The sequence below is a fragment of the Fusarium vanettenii genome (genome assembly GCF_000151355.1).
Source record: "Fusarium vanettenii 77-13-4 chromosome 1 genomic scaffold NECHAsca_1_chr1_3_0, whole genome shotgun sequence".
In the NCBI taxonomy this organism is placed as follows: Eukaryota; Fungi; Ascomycota; class Sordariomycetes; order Hypocreales; family Nectriaceae; genus Fusarium; species Fusarium vanettenii.
This window is the reverse complement of record NW_003315881.1, coordinates 3,317,882-3,335,204: the sequence shown is the minus strand read 5'-3', so window position 1 is coordinate 3,335,204 and position 17,323 is coordinate 3,317,882. Positions and strand designations below refer to the sequence as shown.

Genomic DNA, 17,323 nt, shown 5'->3' with positions numbered 1-17,323 from the left:
CGCTTCCGGGCGGCCTTAGCATCAGGAACTGCCGTACGGGTAACTCCTTTCGAAGCTTCGACCTTCGATTTTCGGATCTCCCGCTGTTCTAATTTCCGCGCCAGGGACAACCGGCCCAGTGTGGGATGAGTTGGCCTGAGCTCATGAACTTTGCTACACCTCTAGCAAAAGACGGCGTTGTGGGCAGCGCAGAGTGGTGGTCTTTATATCTCGGCGACAAGACGACGTCCAGGACCGAAGCTGCATCGGAGAAAACAGTCCTGACTTTAGTGACAGGGCTTGTTGGCGCACGGCGTACAGTGTGAGCATCCGCCACCATGGCCATATCCATGATGCATCATACTGGAATAATGCGGGCGCTCCCCTTGCTGTTGTGTGAGTCGCGTGCTGACCACTTGTGATTTAGATTCAGGCCAGCGACATTTCGCGGTTCCAGGTGCTTGGCTCCAAGGATTGGCAAGACCAGTAACATGATTGGCGCTCCATTGCCCCGAATCTAACACTACACTGACAATTGTATGCTGACTCTGGCTGACACGCATTTGTTACCTCACCTCACGACTTGCACAGTAGAACCGGGTCATCCATGCGGCGTCTTTGGTCTTCAGTGTCAGGTATACTTTTCAACGTTGGACTCTTGTGATCATTGAGAAAATATGAGGATTTAAAACATGGGTATGCCGGCCCGATGCAGCAAAACAGAGCCATCATGGATGCTTCCATCCATCCACCAGTCTTGGCCAACCGGAATCTAAACCTGTTGTCATTTCTCCCTTTGGATCCCCGCCGCCGGCTGGTTTCCGCGAGCTCGGATATCTTGTCCATACGGTACAGGACAGAATTGTCAAGCGGCATAATAGGAAGGTATTTTTTTGCTTTTAGCTTGTCGGATCATGTCTCTCTGTGAGATGCCGTCCTGGGCGCGTACAGACTCATTAGAGGCTCGGTTCTGGGCTGATGAACATCAGCCTCCATTCCTTGGTCCCTGATGCGTGTGGTGTTGCCGCAGCCGCACCCGTCTCTCACCCAGCGACGAGCCGTAGAACCCCAGCAGCATCCCTGGTAGACCACGCAGGCGCTCTGACACCTGCTGAGATGGGCGGGTTCCCCTCTTCATTGCCCGCTAAAAAGTCAGGTTGCAGCTGGGCAGGGCACTCGTTTTCAGGGCTGCCGGTGGCTGCGGCGCATTTGCTGGCGTAGCGTAGGTCCCGGCGGCGTCTGGGTCTTGCAGGTGCTTGTCTTGCAGGTGCTTGGGGGCCATCAAAGGGCACCAGAAATCCAAATACGCTCTCCACCACTGATAACCATCTGAGGTGCCCAGACTCCCCGTCCCCTCCCGTCCTTCTCAGCCCGAGCGAAGTGAGGTGTTGCAGCCCCAGGGCCTGCGTTGCCCAGTTGCCCCGTGACGTCCAATCCAAGCCCGCCCGTCCCCATCCACCCAATGGATCCATCCTTGGGTGAAGTGGGTGTTGTTTGGGTCTGAGTTTACTGTGTGTGATCGCCCGCGCGTCCGCCGCACCGGCACAACCTAACCTGCGCCTGTTACTGGAAGTTGCCTTGCATTTGGGAAAGGAAGGAAGGAAGCAAGACCTGTCTGTGCCTCGTGCCTCGTGGCCCTGTCCTGGAGGTTTTTGTCCTTGCATCCATCCATCCAACGCCGAAATAAACCTCACCTTCATTCAGGCTTGGCTGCTGCTGCCCTTTCTTCTCCTCTTTTCCACCATTCACTCCCGTCCCGCGTCTCCCTCTCTTCCTCCTTCATCAAACGAGTGCATCACCAACGTTTCTCCCCGTGATTGATCTACTGCTACCCGCTCTTCACGCCATTGAATCCCCCTACAGCTTGGCGTCTAATCAAAGTCCTCCGAGGTCCACACCAGCTCCAGCCTGGAGCTCTCCACCATTTCAAACTCACCAGTCATCGCTCACTACTTTACTTTGCACTACGGGCTGCCGAATTCGTTCCTGCCGATAGCCTCGACGCCTCGATTTTCGAGTCCACCCTCGCATTCTTTCTTCTTTACATATCAACCCGAGATTGTCGTCGTCCCCGGTCGATCATCCATCTCGTTTTCAGAGCGTGGGAGCAATAGAGCGTCCTCTTCTCCCACAGCCTCGCCAGGCGCCTCCCTATGCAGCTCCAGCTTCGTCCACCCTAGCATATCTGCTTTGTCGTCGCGATGAAAGCCACGCCCCTCATCATCAATTGGCACGACCAAAACGCCCCGGTCTACTCGGCTCACTTTGAACCAAATGGAAAAGGACGTCTCGCTACCGCTGGTGGTGATAATCATGTGAGAATATGGAAGGTTCAGGTGGACGGCGAGGAACGAAAAGTCGAGTATCTCTCGACCCTATCCAAGCATAATCAGGCTGTCAATGTTGTCCGCTGGGCCCCCAAAGGTTGGCTTCCCCCGCTCTCTTGAGGTTTCGTCATGTACTGATAGGTCTAATTCCAGGCGAACTACTTGCCTCTGCCGGCGACGATGGCAACGTGATACTCTGGGTTCCGACTGAAGCACCTCAGAACAATTTCGGATCGGAAGCTTCAGATGACAAGGAGTCGTGGAGAGCCAAGCATATGTGTCGTTCTAGCGGTGCCGAGATTTATGACTTGGCCTGGTCTCCCGACGGCGTCCACTTCATCATCGGCAGTATGGATAACATAGCGCGAATCTATAATGCCCAGACAGGTCAGCAAATCCAACTTCGCGATGCGACGCCCAACGACCTCTAACTCGAGAACAGGAACTCTGGTTCGCCAAATCGCCGAGCACAGTCACTACGTCCAGGGCGTTACATGGGACCCTCTGAACGAGTATATCGCTACGCAGTCGTCCGATCGATCCGTTCATATTTACTCTTTGAAAACAAAGGACGGCCAATACACCCTCAGCCAAGATGACAAGACTCCCAGGCTCGCGAGCCATATCAAGGCCGACCTACCTCCTCGACGCATCTCTTCCAGCAGCCCTGCTCCTCCCGACTTCGGCCACCGCTCCTCGCTCGCCGTCCTCGACTCTGCCCCCTCCGTTGGGTCGCCAGTTCCTTCTGCGCCTGGCACACCAACCTCGTTTGCCCTTCCTATGAACCCCCCGAGCGTCGTGAGCCACAGCCGTCGATCTTCCTTTTCCTCTCGCCGATCTGTATCACCGGCCCCCTCGATGCCGCTACCAGCTGTTATGCCGATGGATCCTTCGCCGAAGCCGTCGTCAACCATCAGCGCTGGTTTGGGAATGAAGAATGCCAACCTCTACGCCAACGAGACCCTGACTTCGTTCTTCCGACGACTCACGTTCACGCCCGATGGGAGCCTGCTCCTGACTCCATCTGGGCAGTACCAGAATCAGCACCAGGCTGAAAAGGATGCAAAGCCGACATACGAGGTGATCAACACGGTCTATATATATACCCGAGGGGGTATCAACAAGCCTCCCATCGCCCACTTGCCAGGCCACAAGAAGCCGTCTGTGGTAGTGAAGTGTTCTCCCATATTCTACACTCTACGCCAGTCTCCGCCCACTACGAAAAATATCACCATTGATACGTCATCCGCTGAGGAGCCCATTCCGTCTCTTCCTGAACCTCTCTCGAAGCCCTCCCCAGCTCCCTCCGTAATGGACCCGCCCCCTCCACCTTCGACCGCAACAAGCGAGTCAAAGAGCTCAAACCTGGAAGTGAACTCATCCACCCCTGGCCCTAGGCCTGCCTTCTCACTGCCATATCGCATGGTATATGCGGTAGCTACTCAGGACTCGGTACTTCTCTATGATACCCAACAAAAGTCCCCTATCTGCGTCGTGAGCAATCTCCACTGCGCTACCTTTACCGATCTTGCATGGTATGTACAGCTCCCCAAGGGTCCCCGGCACCTGCTAACAAGTCGCCCAGGTCCAGTGATGGTCTGACTTTGATGATATCATCATCCGATGGCTTCTGTTCTTCTCTATCCTTCGCAGCTGGCGAATTAGGCGAGGTCTTCAAGGGCGAGATTCCTCGAGCCAAGTCCCAGACAACTGTCTCGTCATCAAATCAGAATACCCCTATACCCACACCGACAACCAGTTTCGCGCCCCCGTCGCCGTTTCCAAACGGTTCACATCACCATCATCGTAACTCAGCAAGCTCTTTCACGGCTCCATCACCGCCTCAGTCTGCTTCTCTCTTTTCTCAGCGCCCATCTTCTCCAGCGAGGTCCAATTCGACATCGTCGATTGCAACCATTACGACCCAGTCAAGCACTGTGCCCACGGGCGTGATCAGCAACCCTACCCTCATTTCTGGAAGCGTCCCGGGAATTGCAGCAGCGAACTCGGGTAAAGTGACGGGGGTGCCAATGACAACACCTCCGGAGACGCCACGGAGCACCACGGGCAGTGTTGCGGGTACTAAGCGAGATACGAGCGAGGGTGAAAGAGAAGAGAGCAAAGAGCCCAAGAAGAGGCGAATTGCACCAACTCTAGTTGATCCCAAGGCTTAGAGGCCTTCCAGGACGCTCCTATTTCTCCAAAATGTGTGTTTGATTTTACAGGGTTTCGGGATCGGAATGGCTGGTGCTTACAAGGACGCGACGATGCGTGGTTAGCAAGCATGGAAAGGCGTTTTATGAGTCTGGACAGGACGGACTGATTTGTATCGGATGGATGACAGGGATGGCGATGGCGATGGCGATGGCCGGGTAGCAAGTTGCTAAACCTGCGAGACGGGCCTGATGAGAGGTCCGGCATAAGGGTAGACGAGGGATACAGCCATGTACCAGGAGGCTATGAAAAGGCATCATGGAACAACAATGACAGCCCAGGGTTTCGCAGTAATGTATGTATGTACCAGAATAAGATTTATTTCCATTATCTCAGATGATCACAGTTGATGTGAGACTTGTATAACAGGGGTAACTCGGTTCAGTTCAGCACAGGTTTCCAACCTTTTCGTTGCACAAAATTATTCACCCCCTCGTCCTTGAGAATGTCAGCACCTCGCTGCCCCGTCACAACACTGCGTTCATATTCAGCGCCTCGAACGTGGAATGGATAAGACAGGCGACCAGTTGGCTTGGCCTGGGCCTCGCTAGGCCCTTTCTCGTGGGGTTCTACATGATTGTCTAACTCCCAAGTTGAGCGACCCTTGGTTCGCTTCTCAACAAAACCACAGGCCGATCGGTCCATCGAAACATACCATCGACGCTGGTGGACGCTGCCAATGGTATTGGAAGCCCCTGGGTAGGCGTTTGTTAAACGAACTTGCTCATCCTCAAGCTCCCGGATCTCACGTTCCATCGCAGACAGCTTCTCTGCGTTTGCGGCTGTATCAACAGTCACGGGCACGTCTTCACTTTTATCGTCTTCACTCTCACCCTCGTCACTTGTCTCATACTGTGGCTGCGGAGCGCCTCTACCCCGACGACGGCGTTTAGTTCGAGACGCTCGTCCACTTTTCGCTCTCCCAGCAGCGTCCTCTGATTTGGTGAGGCGGAGGTTAAGAACGTAAGGGTCCGGTAAGCGAGAGCCGTGCAGGCGGATGCGGATCTTGCGTCTTTGAAAGGCGGCGTGTAAGAGAGCTTGTGGGGTTGCTTCGGGTGGTGGATCTGGTGATGATGGTGGTGATGAGGGATCGGATGACGGTGAGTGCTTGCTCCTCCGGGGGAGTATAGTGTATGTTCCAGTGTCCCATATAAGTAATGAGCCTGTCGACGATGAAGCAGTTTCTATTAGGTGGTTCTAAAACTAGTGTCAGTCTTGTCTCGGCTCACCGTCACCTTGTCGGGCTGAGCTTGTGGGTCTCGGGACATACCCAAAGACAATGAATCCGTGTCTCGGTGGCATTTCGATTCAGTCTGGTACTGTTTGGATCACCTGGGAGGCCGTACATGATGGCCCAGCTGGCGCTGCTCGTCTCATTGATCTGGAGTCGGAGATCATAATGCGTGCCAGCGATGGGGTGGTCATGTTGATGGATGACAAAGTGAGCGCCCTCGGGGTTGCCTATGTTGCTAGAGTAGAGTGAGGCATACGATTGGATAGAAAGCAGTGGCGATGGTGTTATAACATGTTTGGAAAGGTGAGCTTGGAAATGAGAGAGGTGGTCATCTATGGTGGTTGATCCTGACTCGATGTCGGCCGTGGTGGGTGGTGGGAGAGGGATGAGAGAGGAATGAGCAGTTTGGGTAGTAGATGGAGAATCTAGTGTCCATTCAAGGTTTTTCTTCTTGATGAATGGGTTGGGGATGAGATTTGGGCTTGGTGGTCGTTTCTTGGTCATTTTGTGTTGATGTTATGTTTGTGTAGACTCGATTGGCTGAGGTAACGTCAAAAGTCAGGTGTATTCATAAGATCTACATACTACGTACAACCTGAAACCTAACGCTCCAAAGTCCCTCAATCGCCTAAAAGACAGCGGGAGCTCTCCCTGAAACACTCTAAAGCAAAGAAGTTATTCATCTTACAATTCTAGGCTTACCAATTCATTGCAACTTTTCATTACCTGGGGATGCAGGGTAGCTCGGCTGGCGTACATGATAGGCCGAGGGCTGTGGCGAAACGCAGGGTCACTGTCACATGGAAGGTTTCCCCGCTCAAAAAGATATGGACAACGGCGGCGATCCGCGGGAGAAGAGACCGAGAGCGAGGCAATGAATCGAGGACAGCCTAGGCAATTGGATTAGTGCAAGCACATGGGTGTTGCTTAGTTCTTTGATATTCATGTTCAATGAGCTGAAAGCCCTATCGTCGAGCAAGTTCTCTCATACACTCTTCCTTGTCACTCTTTATCGTCATGACACTCAGCTGCAATTATAAAGCATTCACGACTCGCGTACCATCCTCTAAACGGCAAAAACGGTGAGAGCAAAACATTATCGCACGCATATCATACATTATCAAGCGGGGCGGCAGTGCCGAGGTTGGATCGGTCGTAGCCCCGGGCCCCGTTCGCCCCCCCGGATTTCTCTGCGCCTCTCCTTCCCTTTTAGCCATCACGCTCGTCGCCATTCTATTCCGTCCCCACTTTTTATCTCTGCCAACTTCAATTCTGTCGCGCTTTCCCCCCGGTCGGTCCCCTTTGGTTTTCCATCCTCTTCCTTCGTCATCATCACCAACAACCCAGTGTCCCATCAGACGAAAATCCTTCCATTGTTTGAACCTCTTAAACGAACGACGGCCACGACGATATCGACGTTGGCAACGGCTGCCCTCTTCGTACTTCCCGAGGCAACTCCGTTGCCCCCGCGCGACCGCGGCAACGCTAGCTGAGGCTGGAAAAACCACGGAGTCAGCCTCCGATCTTGCGTCCGGTTCACCTCCCGAGGTCCACCACCAAAACGTCACGAGGAGCGAACCAGCAGAGGCGCGACCTAGGCAGTTCAACATAGACGGCACAGATCTAGATTTCGCGATACATTTCTCCAGGGTCCCCCCTCTCCCTTCTTTAATCTTTCATCATGGCATCCCCGCCCAAGCCCTGGGAGCAACCTGGCGCGGCTACGACTGCAGCTGGTAAGTCGGGATAAACATTTCCTCTTCTCCAATTCCATCTCCTCTTTGGTTCACCTGCACCTGCATCTGCTTCCCCGCGTCTATGCGCCTGCGTGCTGACTCGTTCAATTCTAGCTGCCACAGTCTCTCCCTCAACCGCAACCTCGACTACCGACTCATCTGCACCACCTCTCCCTAACCGCCCTTCATCCCTCACGTCCACTGTCAACCAGAACGCCGCCAACTATAGCCGTATGGCTACCTCTCCTTACAACTCCATGGGCGGCGCATACTCGTCGCCCTACTCAAGCCCCTACTCAAGGCTCGGCATGGGCGGCTATGGTGGTGGCATGTACGGCGGCTACGGTGGTTATGGAGGAGGCATGTATGGTGGTATGGGCGGCGGCATGTACGGAGGCATGGGTGGTGGCATGGGCATGCCTGGCGACCCCAACAGCTTGACCAACAGCTTCAACAATAGCACTCAAGCTACCTTCCAGATGCTTGAGGGCATCGTCACGGCCTTTGGCGGATTCGCCCAGATGCTTGAGAGCACGTACATGGCTACTCACTCGAGCTTCTTTGGTAAGTGAATTGTATCAACAGCAAGCGCAGCCACTAACAATATTCAGCCATGATCTCTGTCGCGGAGCAATTCGGCAACCTTCGAGATACCCTTGGATCAGTACTGGGTATCTTCACCCTCCTTCGCTGGATCCGGACACTGATCGCCAAGATCACTGGCCGACCACCACCCGCTGATGCGATGGCGCTCACACCAGCTGCCTTTGCGCGCTTCGAAGGCCGCAGCATGGGACCTGATGGCAAGCCTCTCCCCCCCAAGGCTAGCAAGAAGCCCCTGCTCTTCTTTGTCCTGGCTGCCTTTGGTATCCCTTACCTCATGTCAAAGATGATCAAGAGCCTGGCTGCCTCCCAAGAGGAGGAGCAGAGGCGCCTTCAGGCCCAAGCAATGGAATCGCAGCAGCCGATGGATCCCTCCAAGCTCGAGTTTTGCAGACTCACTTTCGACTTCCTCCCCCAGCCCAACACCGGCATGGAGCTTGAGGCGCGCAAGGGTGACCTGGTTGCAGTCCTCAGCAAGAACGACCCCTCCGGCAACCCCAGCGAATGGTGGCAATGTAGATCTCGCGATGGTCGCCAAGGATATCTTCCCTCGACCTATCTCGAAGTCCTGAAGCGCCCAACCCAGGAGCCCAAGAAGCTCAAGGCCGCACCAAGCGAAAGCAGCCGCACCAACTCGCTCACAAGCTCAATTGAGCGACCTGAGGAGGGCAAGAAGGAGTATGCCACAGTTGATGGCATGCAGAGGAGCCACTTCTACTCGTAGACTGGGTTTTAATTACAAGAGGAGGAACCGACCTGGTGACGGAGCAACGGGGCCAACTGTACATGGAAACGTCAGGCTGTACGATTCTGTCTGAAGAATACTCCGTCTCAATCAAAGACGAGACGGTGGGTGTATTGGATACATTGGGCAAAAAAAAAACATGAGTACGGAGTTTTTGGTTATTTACGAACATTACTAGTTCCTAGCGTTCAGGTTTACTATGTCTTTTTTTTTTATATTCCTTTATAGCAGATACCTCGAGGAGTTGTGCTCCTCGACGCTGATAAACATGGGACATTCATTCTTAATTCATCAAGCTGCCTACAAGTTGTTGCGCTCTCAATAGTTTCGAGCCCCCTTTTCTCTATGAACATGAACGGGATATATAACCTTGCAATATCTGGTTTAGCAAGATAAAAAAAAAACGCTCATAACTTGACTAGATGTAAAAAGTTTGACAAAGGTTTAGAAGCCAGAACCTCATTACCATATGGCATGTCACCTCGTACTGTACCGCTTGCCATGTGCACACAGGATTGATGAGTTTGTGTGAACTTTTACAAAATGTTATTGGCTCGATCATACATATCGACCTCTTCATGAGGCCTACGATAGAGCTCCGGCTGTCCCTCATGGCCTATCGTGTCGTAAAGGCTCATGTACACACACCGTGTCTTCCTCAAGCAAATCTATCCGACATGGCAGCCAACCAAGACACATTCATCATCTTGAAAATCCACTTTTCTCCATTTGCGCTTTTGTTCATCCCCTTAACCCTCGGCCTCGTATGCATTCGACTTGTGCTTGGGTTGGAAGTTGAAGGTCGGGTGGACAGGACCGAGGAACATCTCACTGTAAACATGTTAGCATTTGCTGATCACTGAAAGAACTGTAGGGGGCTTGTCGTAGCTGTTGCGTACCTGATCTTGATCCAATCTCTAAAGTTGTTGGATGCCATCAGCGTCTCCATCTCGTCTCGTCCCTTGTACTTGGGTGGCCGGTCGTTCAGGCTGGGAGGCAGATACTCCAGCAATCCGACAGGAACATAGCGATGAGCGAAGCTCAGCCACTCGAGCAGGAAGCGGCGGGTGAAGCCAATGCCGAGTTCATCAGAACCCCAGGCATCGAGGCCGTAGCGCACAAACTTCTCAATGTAGCCGAGACGCTCGCTCGACGACTTGTCCAGATACTGTCCCTTCTCAATCTCCTCAAAGATCCATGGCTTGATAAGGGCGCCGCGACCAATCATGACGGTGTCGACACGGGCCTTTTCAATATTCTCATAGTACTCGGTATGTGAGTAGCAGTCACCGTTGCCGAGGAAGTACATGCGGCCGTCCTTGGCGTTGGGGAGGGAACTCTCATCGGGCTCGGCAGCTGTGTCGGTGAGGCTGTCCTTCTGCTTGTTGTAGCTCTTGATTAGAGCGGCACACTCTCCAATGTAGCCCCAGTCAGCCTTCTTGGTGTATCGCTGTTCACGGCTTCGTCCATGAAGAGTCAGGGCAGCGCAACCAGGGGCACCGAGGCGCTCACGATGCTCTCGTGCACCAAAGGCCAGTCTGCCGATGAGCTGAGTCGCTGTAGGCCGGTTGTTCCGGATGCCAGTCCTTATCTTGGCAGTGATGGGAATCTCCCCGGACATGGCGTTCATGCCTCGAATCATACGTTCCATCTTGCCGTGGTTCTCAAGAAGCGCTGATCCACCGCCAGACTTGAAAACCATGTCGATAGGACAGCCACAGTTGAGATCAATGAGGCGAAGATGGGGGCAGTAGCGGTTCAAAACATCGGCGGCCTTGGAGACGACCCAGTGGTTGTTTCCTGAGATCTGAGCACCAAACTTGAGATCTCGGGAGTGATCATAGTCCTCAAAGATGGGCACCGACCCTGTGTTCATCTTGGGAGGAGTGAGTTCCGAGTCGTGGACCTTGAGGAGGGTCCAGTCAGCCTTGGTTCCCTGAATCAGAGGCATTCCGATGGCCATCTCAGAGTATGTTAGCTGAGCACCGAGCTCAACACAGAGACGACGGAAAGGTAGGTTTCCTTGAGTAGTAAGGGGAGCCAAGGTAGGAGTCTCGGGACCAAAGTAGAGGCGTCGCTTCTCAGAAGGCTTGAAGGGGGGATCAACATAGCGGGCACGAAGATCCTCGATGCCCTCGTCGGACTGATTCTTTCGGCGGTTCATGAACTCCTCGCTCAGCTTGGCTTCCTTATTGAGCCAGGTGATGTACTGGTCGGCCTTTGTGAAGTCGGTTCGCTTGCGGTTAAGGTCAATCTTCTTGTCCATGCTGACAATGTTGGAGATGTCAGGTCGCTGCTCCTCGGACTCTTCATTTTGGGGCTCGCCATTCTGGCCGCTATCTGCGGAGGTGTTGATGAGCACCAGCTCCTTTCTTCCGTCCTCGTGCTCAATCTCCTTCATGTGACTCTTGACAAAGCGGCACTTCCAGCCCGAGGGGCAGTGGCCATGAGCCGTAAACACGGGACATTTGCCTTCAAAAGTCTCGACGTCTCCTCGACGCCCATCTTCGAGATACTTGCGCAGGTCGTGGGAGAGCTTGCATCGGTCGCCAAACTTGCACTCTCTGGGGGAGAACTCGGGGTAGAAAGCTCGGCTGTTGCAAATGCGAAAGGCGTCATCGAACTTGCCGAAGCTACGCTCTGTGTTCTGGCCCTTTTGCTTCTTCTTGTCCTTCTTGCCCTTGCCAGACTTGCGGTCGTTTCTCTCGCCGTTTGCCTCATTGGAAGCTCCGTTGGTAGCTCCGCGTCCTTCGGCGGCATCATCATCGTTCACATCGTCGGCTGGGGCATCCTTCAGAGCGGACACATCAACGAGATACCTTGCTATGATTAGCTTCGTGTTCAACATCACAGGGCATGATTGACCCACTCCTTCTTAATGGGTGCGACTCCCTTGGTGCGTCCATCAACGTGCTTAGTCTTGGAGTCAGACTTTGACTCTTGAGCCTGCTCCTTCTCACCGTTGGCCGCCTTCTGATCCTTAGCAGCGGGCGCGTCATGTAGACCCTCTCCGGGCACAGATTGAGATGGGGTCGAGTCGTTCATCTTAAGTCTCTTCGAAGCCCTCTCTCCATCATCTGCAGCGGCGGCGGTAGTGACGTTGCTGGCGTCGGCCGCAACCTCGGCGCGCTGAGGCTCTGGAGTGACGCCGCCCATCTGGGCGTCTGCCTGCTCGCTCATGATTTCAGTGCGCAGTGATAGCGGTGAGAATCAATACGCTCTATGCATATGCGAGCTAAGCGAAAAGAACCTAGGAGTGGTGAGTGAGGCTTGAACTTGTAAAGGTCAGGGATGTGAGTGTAAGAGTGGGAGTGGGAGGCGAGGGAGGTGAGAGAGGTGATGTTTGAAAGAGAAGGTAGGCGGAATTTCTCGAGGAATTGCGCATGTCGCGAAGTCAATTGGAGTAGCTTACCGTTTGATTATATGACTAATGAAGTCGTTGAAAAAACCGCCAGTGTTGATCTGGCGTTTGCTATTGTCAAGAAGCGTTTGTTCTCGAAGTCGAGGGCCCTACAATAGAAAAAAATCTCGATCTGATAGACCAAGCTATGGATGCGCTAGAGACTCCTTCCCACAGCGGGTTTGGTGGGGCAGGCCGCATGAAGTCCAGGCCAGGTCGGGCAGCGGAGGCAGGTAATGGACCTGATGTATCAGGTACCCCTCATGCCCAGAGAAGCCCTTAAGAGGTTGAGCCACAGGGGTTAAACTTCGCTAACCCTCGCTAAAAAATCAGCAGATACTCGTTGGTTGGTGGAACGTCGCAGTGCCCAAGGTACCAGGGTACATCAGCCTCGATAAGCCCATCCCCCATCTGGCTCCCGCCTGGGGCCCTCGACCCCAGGGGATCTATTGTAAGGAAGGTGGCCGCCGCACGATCACACCCTTCGACATCATCATCACCACCACCAGAACCCACGGCGCGTGTCTCTCCCTGGCTCTGGCACATCGCCAATCCGGCTTTGTTTTAGTATTGTGCCTTACTTGTGTTTTGGTATTGTTCATCTCTTTTTGAACTGCATTGCTTGCTGTCTCCGTCCTTGACCGTCCTGTCGCCTTACCCCCACCCACCTCCCTCGATCCCAAGCCAAGCCTACAATCATTTCCCACGGGCAATGAAGAAGGACCTGCGAGAACATGGCGGATTCGGGCAGGTCTTCCGATAAGTCGCCTCTCAAGACCAGGGTAGTGCGAGCCCAGAGGCCCGTCGGCGCTCCTACAGCAGCAAGGCCTAGCTTTGTCGACGATGATTCCGACGACGACGAGTCGAGCGATCCTACGCCCTTACCCAGGAGTCATACCCCAGGTCATCTCGCCAGCAAGAGCATCCAGGCAAATCGCCGCAAACCCTCCGATCTTTCAATACGTCAGCGCTCTCAGTCAACATCACAAGGCGCCTCACAACCCCCTGCTTCGTCTGCTTCGAGGCCAGCTACCAAACCACCACCGTCAATCACCAACGGCGCCGGAGATGGCTCCAGCGACGATCGTCATGCTCGACGGCCCACGGCCATGCGGTCAACGTCGGCAATAGCCAGTCGCACAACTGCCCAAGTCGCGGCGCGATATGGATCCCATACCCCTCGTGCAGTGCGAGGAGAATATACAGCATACCCCCCGCTCCCGGATCCCAGGACGGCGCCCGATATCCCCGTGGCCCCGGCGTCCGGCATGTACTGGTCCAAGGCGCCCGTGTCTGGTGCCCCTCATACGTGCCTGAGAGCGCATACCACCACTATCACCGGTTCCAACGTCTACGTCTTTGGTGGGTGCGACTCGAGAACGTGTTTCAACGACCTCTATGTTTTGGACGCGGATTCCTTCCACTGGTCCGTGCCTCACGTCGTTGGTGACATACCGGTTCCTCTTAGAGCCATGACTTGCACCGCCGTAGGGAAGAAACTCATTGTCTTTGGCGGAGGTGACGGTCCTGAATACTACAACGACGTCTATGTTTTGGATACAACAAACTTCCGGTGGAGTAAGCCACGGATTATTGGTGACAAGATGCCCTCAAAGCGTAGGGCGCACACGGCATGCCTGTACAAGAATGGCATTTATGTCTTTGGCGGCGGAGATGGGGTACGAGCTCTGAACGATATCTGGCGACTTGATGTTACAGACGTCAACAAAATGTCATGGCGACTAGTATCCAGCCCTGACAAGACGACCCCAGGGGCCAAGGACTATCGCCCCAAGGCACGGGGCTACCACACGGCCAACATGGTAGGCAGCAAGCTCATCATCTTTGGTGGCTCCGACGGCGGCGAGTGCTTCGATGATGTGTGGGTATACGATGTCGAGACGCACGTATGGAGAGCCGTTCCCATCCCTGTTGCTTTCCGCCGTCTTTCACACACTGCCACCATCGTGGGCTCTTATTTATTCGTCATTGGTGGCCACGATGGCAACGAGTACTCCAACGACGTCTTGTTACTGAACCTGGTCACGATGACCTGGGATAAGCGGCGTGTTTACGGCAAGGCACCTTCTGGACGCGGCTACCACGGCACGGCATTATACGACAGCCGTCTTATTGTGATAGGCGGCTTTGACGGGAGCGAGGTGTTTGGCGATGTAATGCTTCTGGAACTAGCTGTGCATGCCTATTACTCGCAGATCAGCCACTTTACTATCGAGGTCTAGACCACGGCTGGGTGAACTCTTTGGGTATTTCAGTGTGTTTGTGCTTGGTTTACTGTCTACAGAGGGTTGGGTCTAGCGGATATCAAGAGATGGAAGCGAGAGCCTCGGAAAAAAGAGATATAGCAGGGAGTCGGTGGTATGAGTGTTTTTAGATGAATTTAACATGTTGGTTATTCCCACGAGCAGACAGTTCATACACGACATATATCTTGAGGTTATGTTTTGGCATAAGAATAAGATGAATAACGACGAGAGACTATACAGACCTCTCTTCTGCCATGGGGTATAATCTCCTACTCTAAGCCTGCTCTTAATTGAACTTGTGAACGAGCCCTTTCGCACTATACCTGCTGCTGGTCTACCAAGCATCTCCACCCTCATTCTTGATCACGTTTTGCAGGCATGTATACTTGTTGGTATGGTGTTTTTTTTTGATATCATCATGTCTTCTAGGTATGATACAGAACAAATTCAAATCATTTCAAAGCCGCCGGGACCAATCGCCAGCCGAGGTCATTGCCCTTTGATACAAGTCCCCATGCCCCCGTTTTGGCCCCCTCGTTGCGTCCTATTCTATACAGGTAGGAAAAAACATGAGAGGTTATTTTCAAGTGTTGGGAGTGATGTTAAGAATCTTTCCCCTTTTTACCAAGAACTATTCTGTTCTTTGGTTGGTAAATCATGAAACTCCTTACGTCTCCCCGCTGTCATACCCATTCATACTGGGTCCAATTCCGTCGTTCCCTCCTCCTATGATGTAGCGCCGATTGGTTTGTGGATTTTTTATTAGAGGTGATTCGTAGGGGTTTCGTCGATGATGTGTGGTTGTCATGTGGTTGTTCAGAGGTTCTGGTCGCTTAGATCTTGGTCTCGGAAGCCTTCTTGGCAGCTAATCGTCGCTCCTCAGCGGCAACCATGTCTATTTTACTCAATTAGCCTCAATCTCGCTACTTTAGATATCATTGTAACTTACCCTTCCAGAGATCCTGTCCCTCGTACTCCTCCTTGTGAATCCTCTTCTCGATGAGGTGCTTGTGTTCGGGGTCATCGGGATCAATGACCATGACGGTCTGCCAGCGGCCGCTGCCAGACTTGGCGTCGTTCATCTCAAAGACGGCCGAGATGATGAGGACGGCAAGTGTCAAGCCCTGGGCGTAGACACGGGCCTGGACGACCTTGTTGGCCGTGTTCATGGGGGAGCGGCTGACGAGGGCGAAAGCGAGGCCCATGGAGGCCAGCCACGAGATGAAGACGATGGAGTAGCGGTTCTCCTTGCCGTACTCCATGAATCGCTCGTAGGCGGACTGGTTCTCGCGCGTGATCTGCTGGACGCGCTGGGTCTCGTCCTGGTAAAAGTTCATGGGGTTCTGCTCCTTCTGGAAGGCCATGGACCATCGATCGGCGTTGATGATGGCGCCAAAGGTACCGGCCGAGGTGATGAGGAAGGTCCGGAAAGGGATGGTGAGGCCTCGGAAGGCTGCGTATCGTCGCGAGGCGAAAATGACGCCTCCAACACCGACACCGATGCCAATGGTGCCTCCGATGAGACCGCCCTTGACGACAGCCGCGTAGTGGGCCTCTTCCTCTTCCTTGGTGAGGATCTTCATGATTGCGGTAGTTGGTAGAGTATTGGGGAGATGGTTGACAAGTCCAATTCGTAAGAGAAAGCTCGCGTGCGGTTCTTTTTAGATTTCAAGACCTTGACTGTAGCTTACCCCAGGAAGTGGATGAGGTCGTAATAAATGTCGTATGATAGGGAATGAGGTGGTTGCAGTGCCCGCGCTCAGCCCAGTGTGGGTCAATTGGTAAAAAATGGCTCTCGGAGAGTTATCAAAGAAGGCCGATTTGATATGAGAAGGCGTCTGTTTGATGCGCAGGCTGTCGGTCTTTTTATGTTGATGGTGTGTTTTTGATGAAAATACAATTATCGCGTATCCCGAACAAACGTCGATGATGACAAAAGCCTTGACAGTGTGTCGTGTGCCGTCGTATGCGAAAAAAGAGAAGGAATCGACACACACACACACAGTTTCTTGTCTTTCGCTGTGAATGACGACGGGTTTCGGCAAATGAATGATGTCAGATTCTTCCGAAGCCGTCCGTTGTAACCAAGACCGAATTATGACCGAGACGCCGAGGGCCTTTAAACTTTTGGCTTGAGAGAGATAGGTAGAGATAGGCGCAGCGCAAAAGAGATGCTGAATTCCAACGAGATTCGAGAGAATGAGTAGAGGAGAAAGACATCTCGCTGATAGAACAGAGGAGTCAATATATATCATCCCCTTAACATTTGTTGTCCCTCCTCGCTTTGCGCACGCACATCCACGCGCGCGCGTGTCGTACCAAAAGTCTGCCCATCTGCTGATTTCGACATATTCCTCGACAAAGACAGTCTCGAATCCCCAATTCCTACTTTACCCGCGACAACATGATATTTTTAAACAGTGCAAGCCCGATCCAGCCGCTGGTCGCCGCCGCCTTGGTCCCCGAAATAGCGGCAACCTGTGCGGCATTTTGCGGCGAGAGCGGCACAGCTCTCACTCTTATATCGTCTCGGTCTGCCGTAACCCGTTCCAGGCACGGTAGCTGTGCCGCTTGATGGGGTCCCTTGCTCGGCACGACCGCCGACTGCTCAACTGCTCGGGACAGTCATCAAGTGTTCATGCTGAATAACGTCTGCAAGTCCATCTTGTAAGATCTGACATTGCGGCTCGGTGGATATCCCTTCATTAATACCTCTCGGGTCGTCGGCCGGCACTGCGTCCTACAGAGCCGCAACTTGGCCGTTCATCCGTCGGGGACTTTACGACACCTCGCCGACCAGTTCAAGGCCGTACCGTCC

General features: G+C 53.5%; 6 protein-coding genes across 6 annotated transcripts; 3 read left to right on the top strand and 3 right to left on the bottom strand.

Annotated features, from left to right (window-relative positions):
• Window positions 1-2,180: 2,180 nt before the first annotated feature.
• NFB2101 (uncharacterized protein) lies at window positions 2,181-4,872 on the top strand (the record flags this gene model as incomplete). Its single annotated transcript, XM_003054464.1, has 4 exons — window positions 2,181-2,403; window positions 2,460-2,693; window positions 2,749-3,841; window positions 3,892-4,872. The coding sequence occupies 4 exons, from the start codon at window positions 2,181-2,183 to the stop codon at window positions 4,478-4,480; spliced, it is 2,139 nt and encodes a 712-aa protein (XP_003054510.1). The 3' UTR covers window positions 4,481-4,872.
• Window positions 4,873-4,901: 29 nt separating this feature from the next.
• Window positions 4,902-6,258, bottom strand: NECHADRAFT_75306 (uncharacterized protein; the record flags this gene model as incomplete). The annotated part of the gene is made up of 4 exons (XM_003053757.1): window positions 4,902-4,995; window positions 5,176-5,302; window positions 5,374-5,683; window positions 5,791-6,258. The coding sequence occupies 4 exons, from the start codon at window positions 6,256-6,258 to the stop codon at window positions 4,902-4,904; spliced, it is 999 nt and encodes a 332-aa protein (XP_003053803.1).
• A 1,177-nt stretch (window positions 6,259-7,435) lies between these two features.
• NECHADRAFT_98944 (uncharacterized protein) lies at window positions 7,436-9,145 on the top strand (the record flags this gene model as incomplete). The annotated part of the gene is made up of 3 exons (XM_003054463.1): window positions 7,436-7,490; window positions 7,605-8,054; window positions 8,102-9,145. 3 exons carry the CDS (start codon window positions 7,436-7,438, stop codon window positions 8,815-8,817), a joined length of 1,221 nt encoding a protein of 406 aa, XP_003054509.1. The 3' UTR covers window positions 8,818-9,145.
• A 442-nt stretch (window positions 9,146-9,587) lies between these two features.
• NECHADRAFT_75304 (uncharacterized protein) lies at window positions 9,588-12,018 on the bottom strand (the record flags this gene model as incomplete). Its single annotated transcript, XM_003053756.1, has 3 exons — window positions 9,588-9,669; window positions 9,738-11,657; window positions 11,708-12,018. The coding sequence occupies 3 exons, from the start codon at window positions 12,016-12,018 to the stop codon at window positions 9,588-9,590; spliced, it is 2,313 nt and encodes a 770-aa protein (XP_003053802.1).
• A 954-nt stretch (window positions 12,019-12,972) lies between these two features.
• On the top strand, window positions 12,973-14,481 carry NECHADRAFT_75303 (uncharacterized protein; the record flags this gene model as incomplete). The annotated part of the gene is made up of 1 exon (XM_003054462.1): window positions 12,973-14,481. One exon carries the CDS (start codon window positions 12,973-12,975, stop codon window positions 14,479-14,481), a length of 1,509 nt encoding a protein of 502 aa, XP_003054508.1.
• An 801-nt stretch (window positions 14,482-15,282) lies between these two features.
• On the bottom strand, window positions 15,283-16,237 carry NECHADRAFT_102392 (uncharacterized protein). The gene is made up of 2 exons (XM_003053755.1): window positions 15,455-16,237; window positions 15,283-15,400 (listed from the first exon to the last, which is right to left on the bottom strand). Exons 1-2 carry the CDS (start codon window positions 16,086-16,088, stop codon window positions 15,339-15,341), a joined length of 696 nt encoding a protein of 231 aa, XP_003053801.1. The 5' UTR covers window positions 16,089-16,237; the 3' UTR covers window positions 15,283-15,338.
• Between the last annotated feature and the right edge of the window lie 1,086 nt (window positions 16,238-17,323).

Bases quoted from the DNA above. Each gene is read 5' to 3' on its own strand.
- NECHADRAFT_102392 (XM_003053755.1), bottom strand. From the start codon at position 16,088: ATGAAGATCCTCACCAAGGAAGAGGAAGAGGCCCACTACGCGGCTGTC. The intron at 15,401-15,454 runs GTAAGTTACAAT...TGAGTAAAATAG, and splicing joins GGGACAGGATCTCTGGAAGG to ACATGGTTGCCGCTGAGGAG.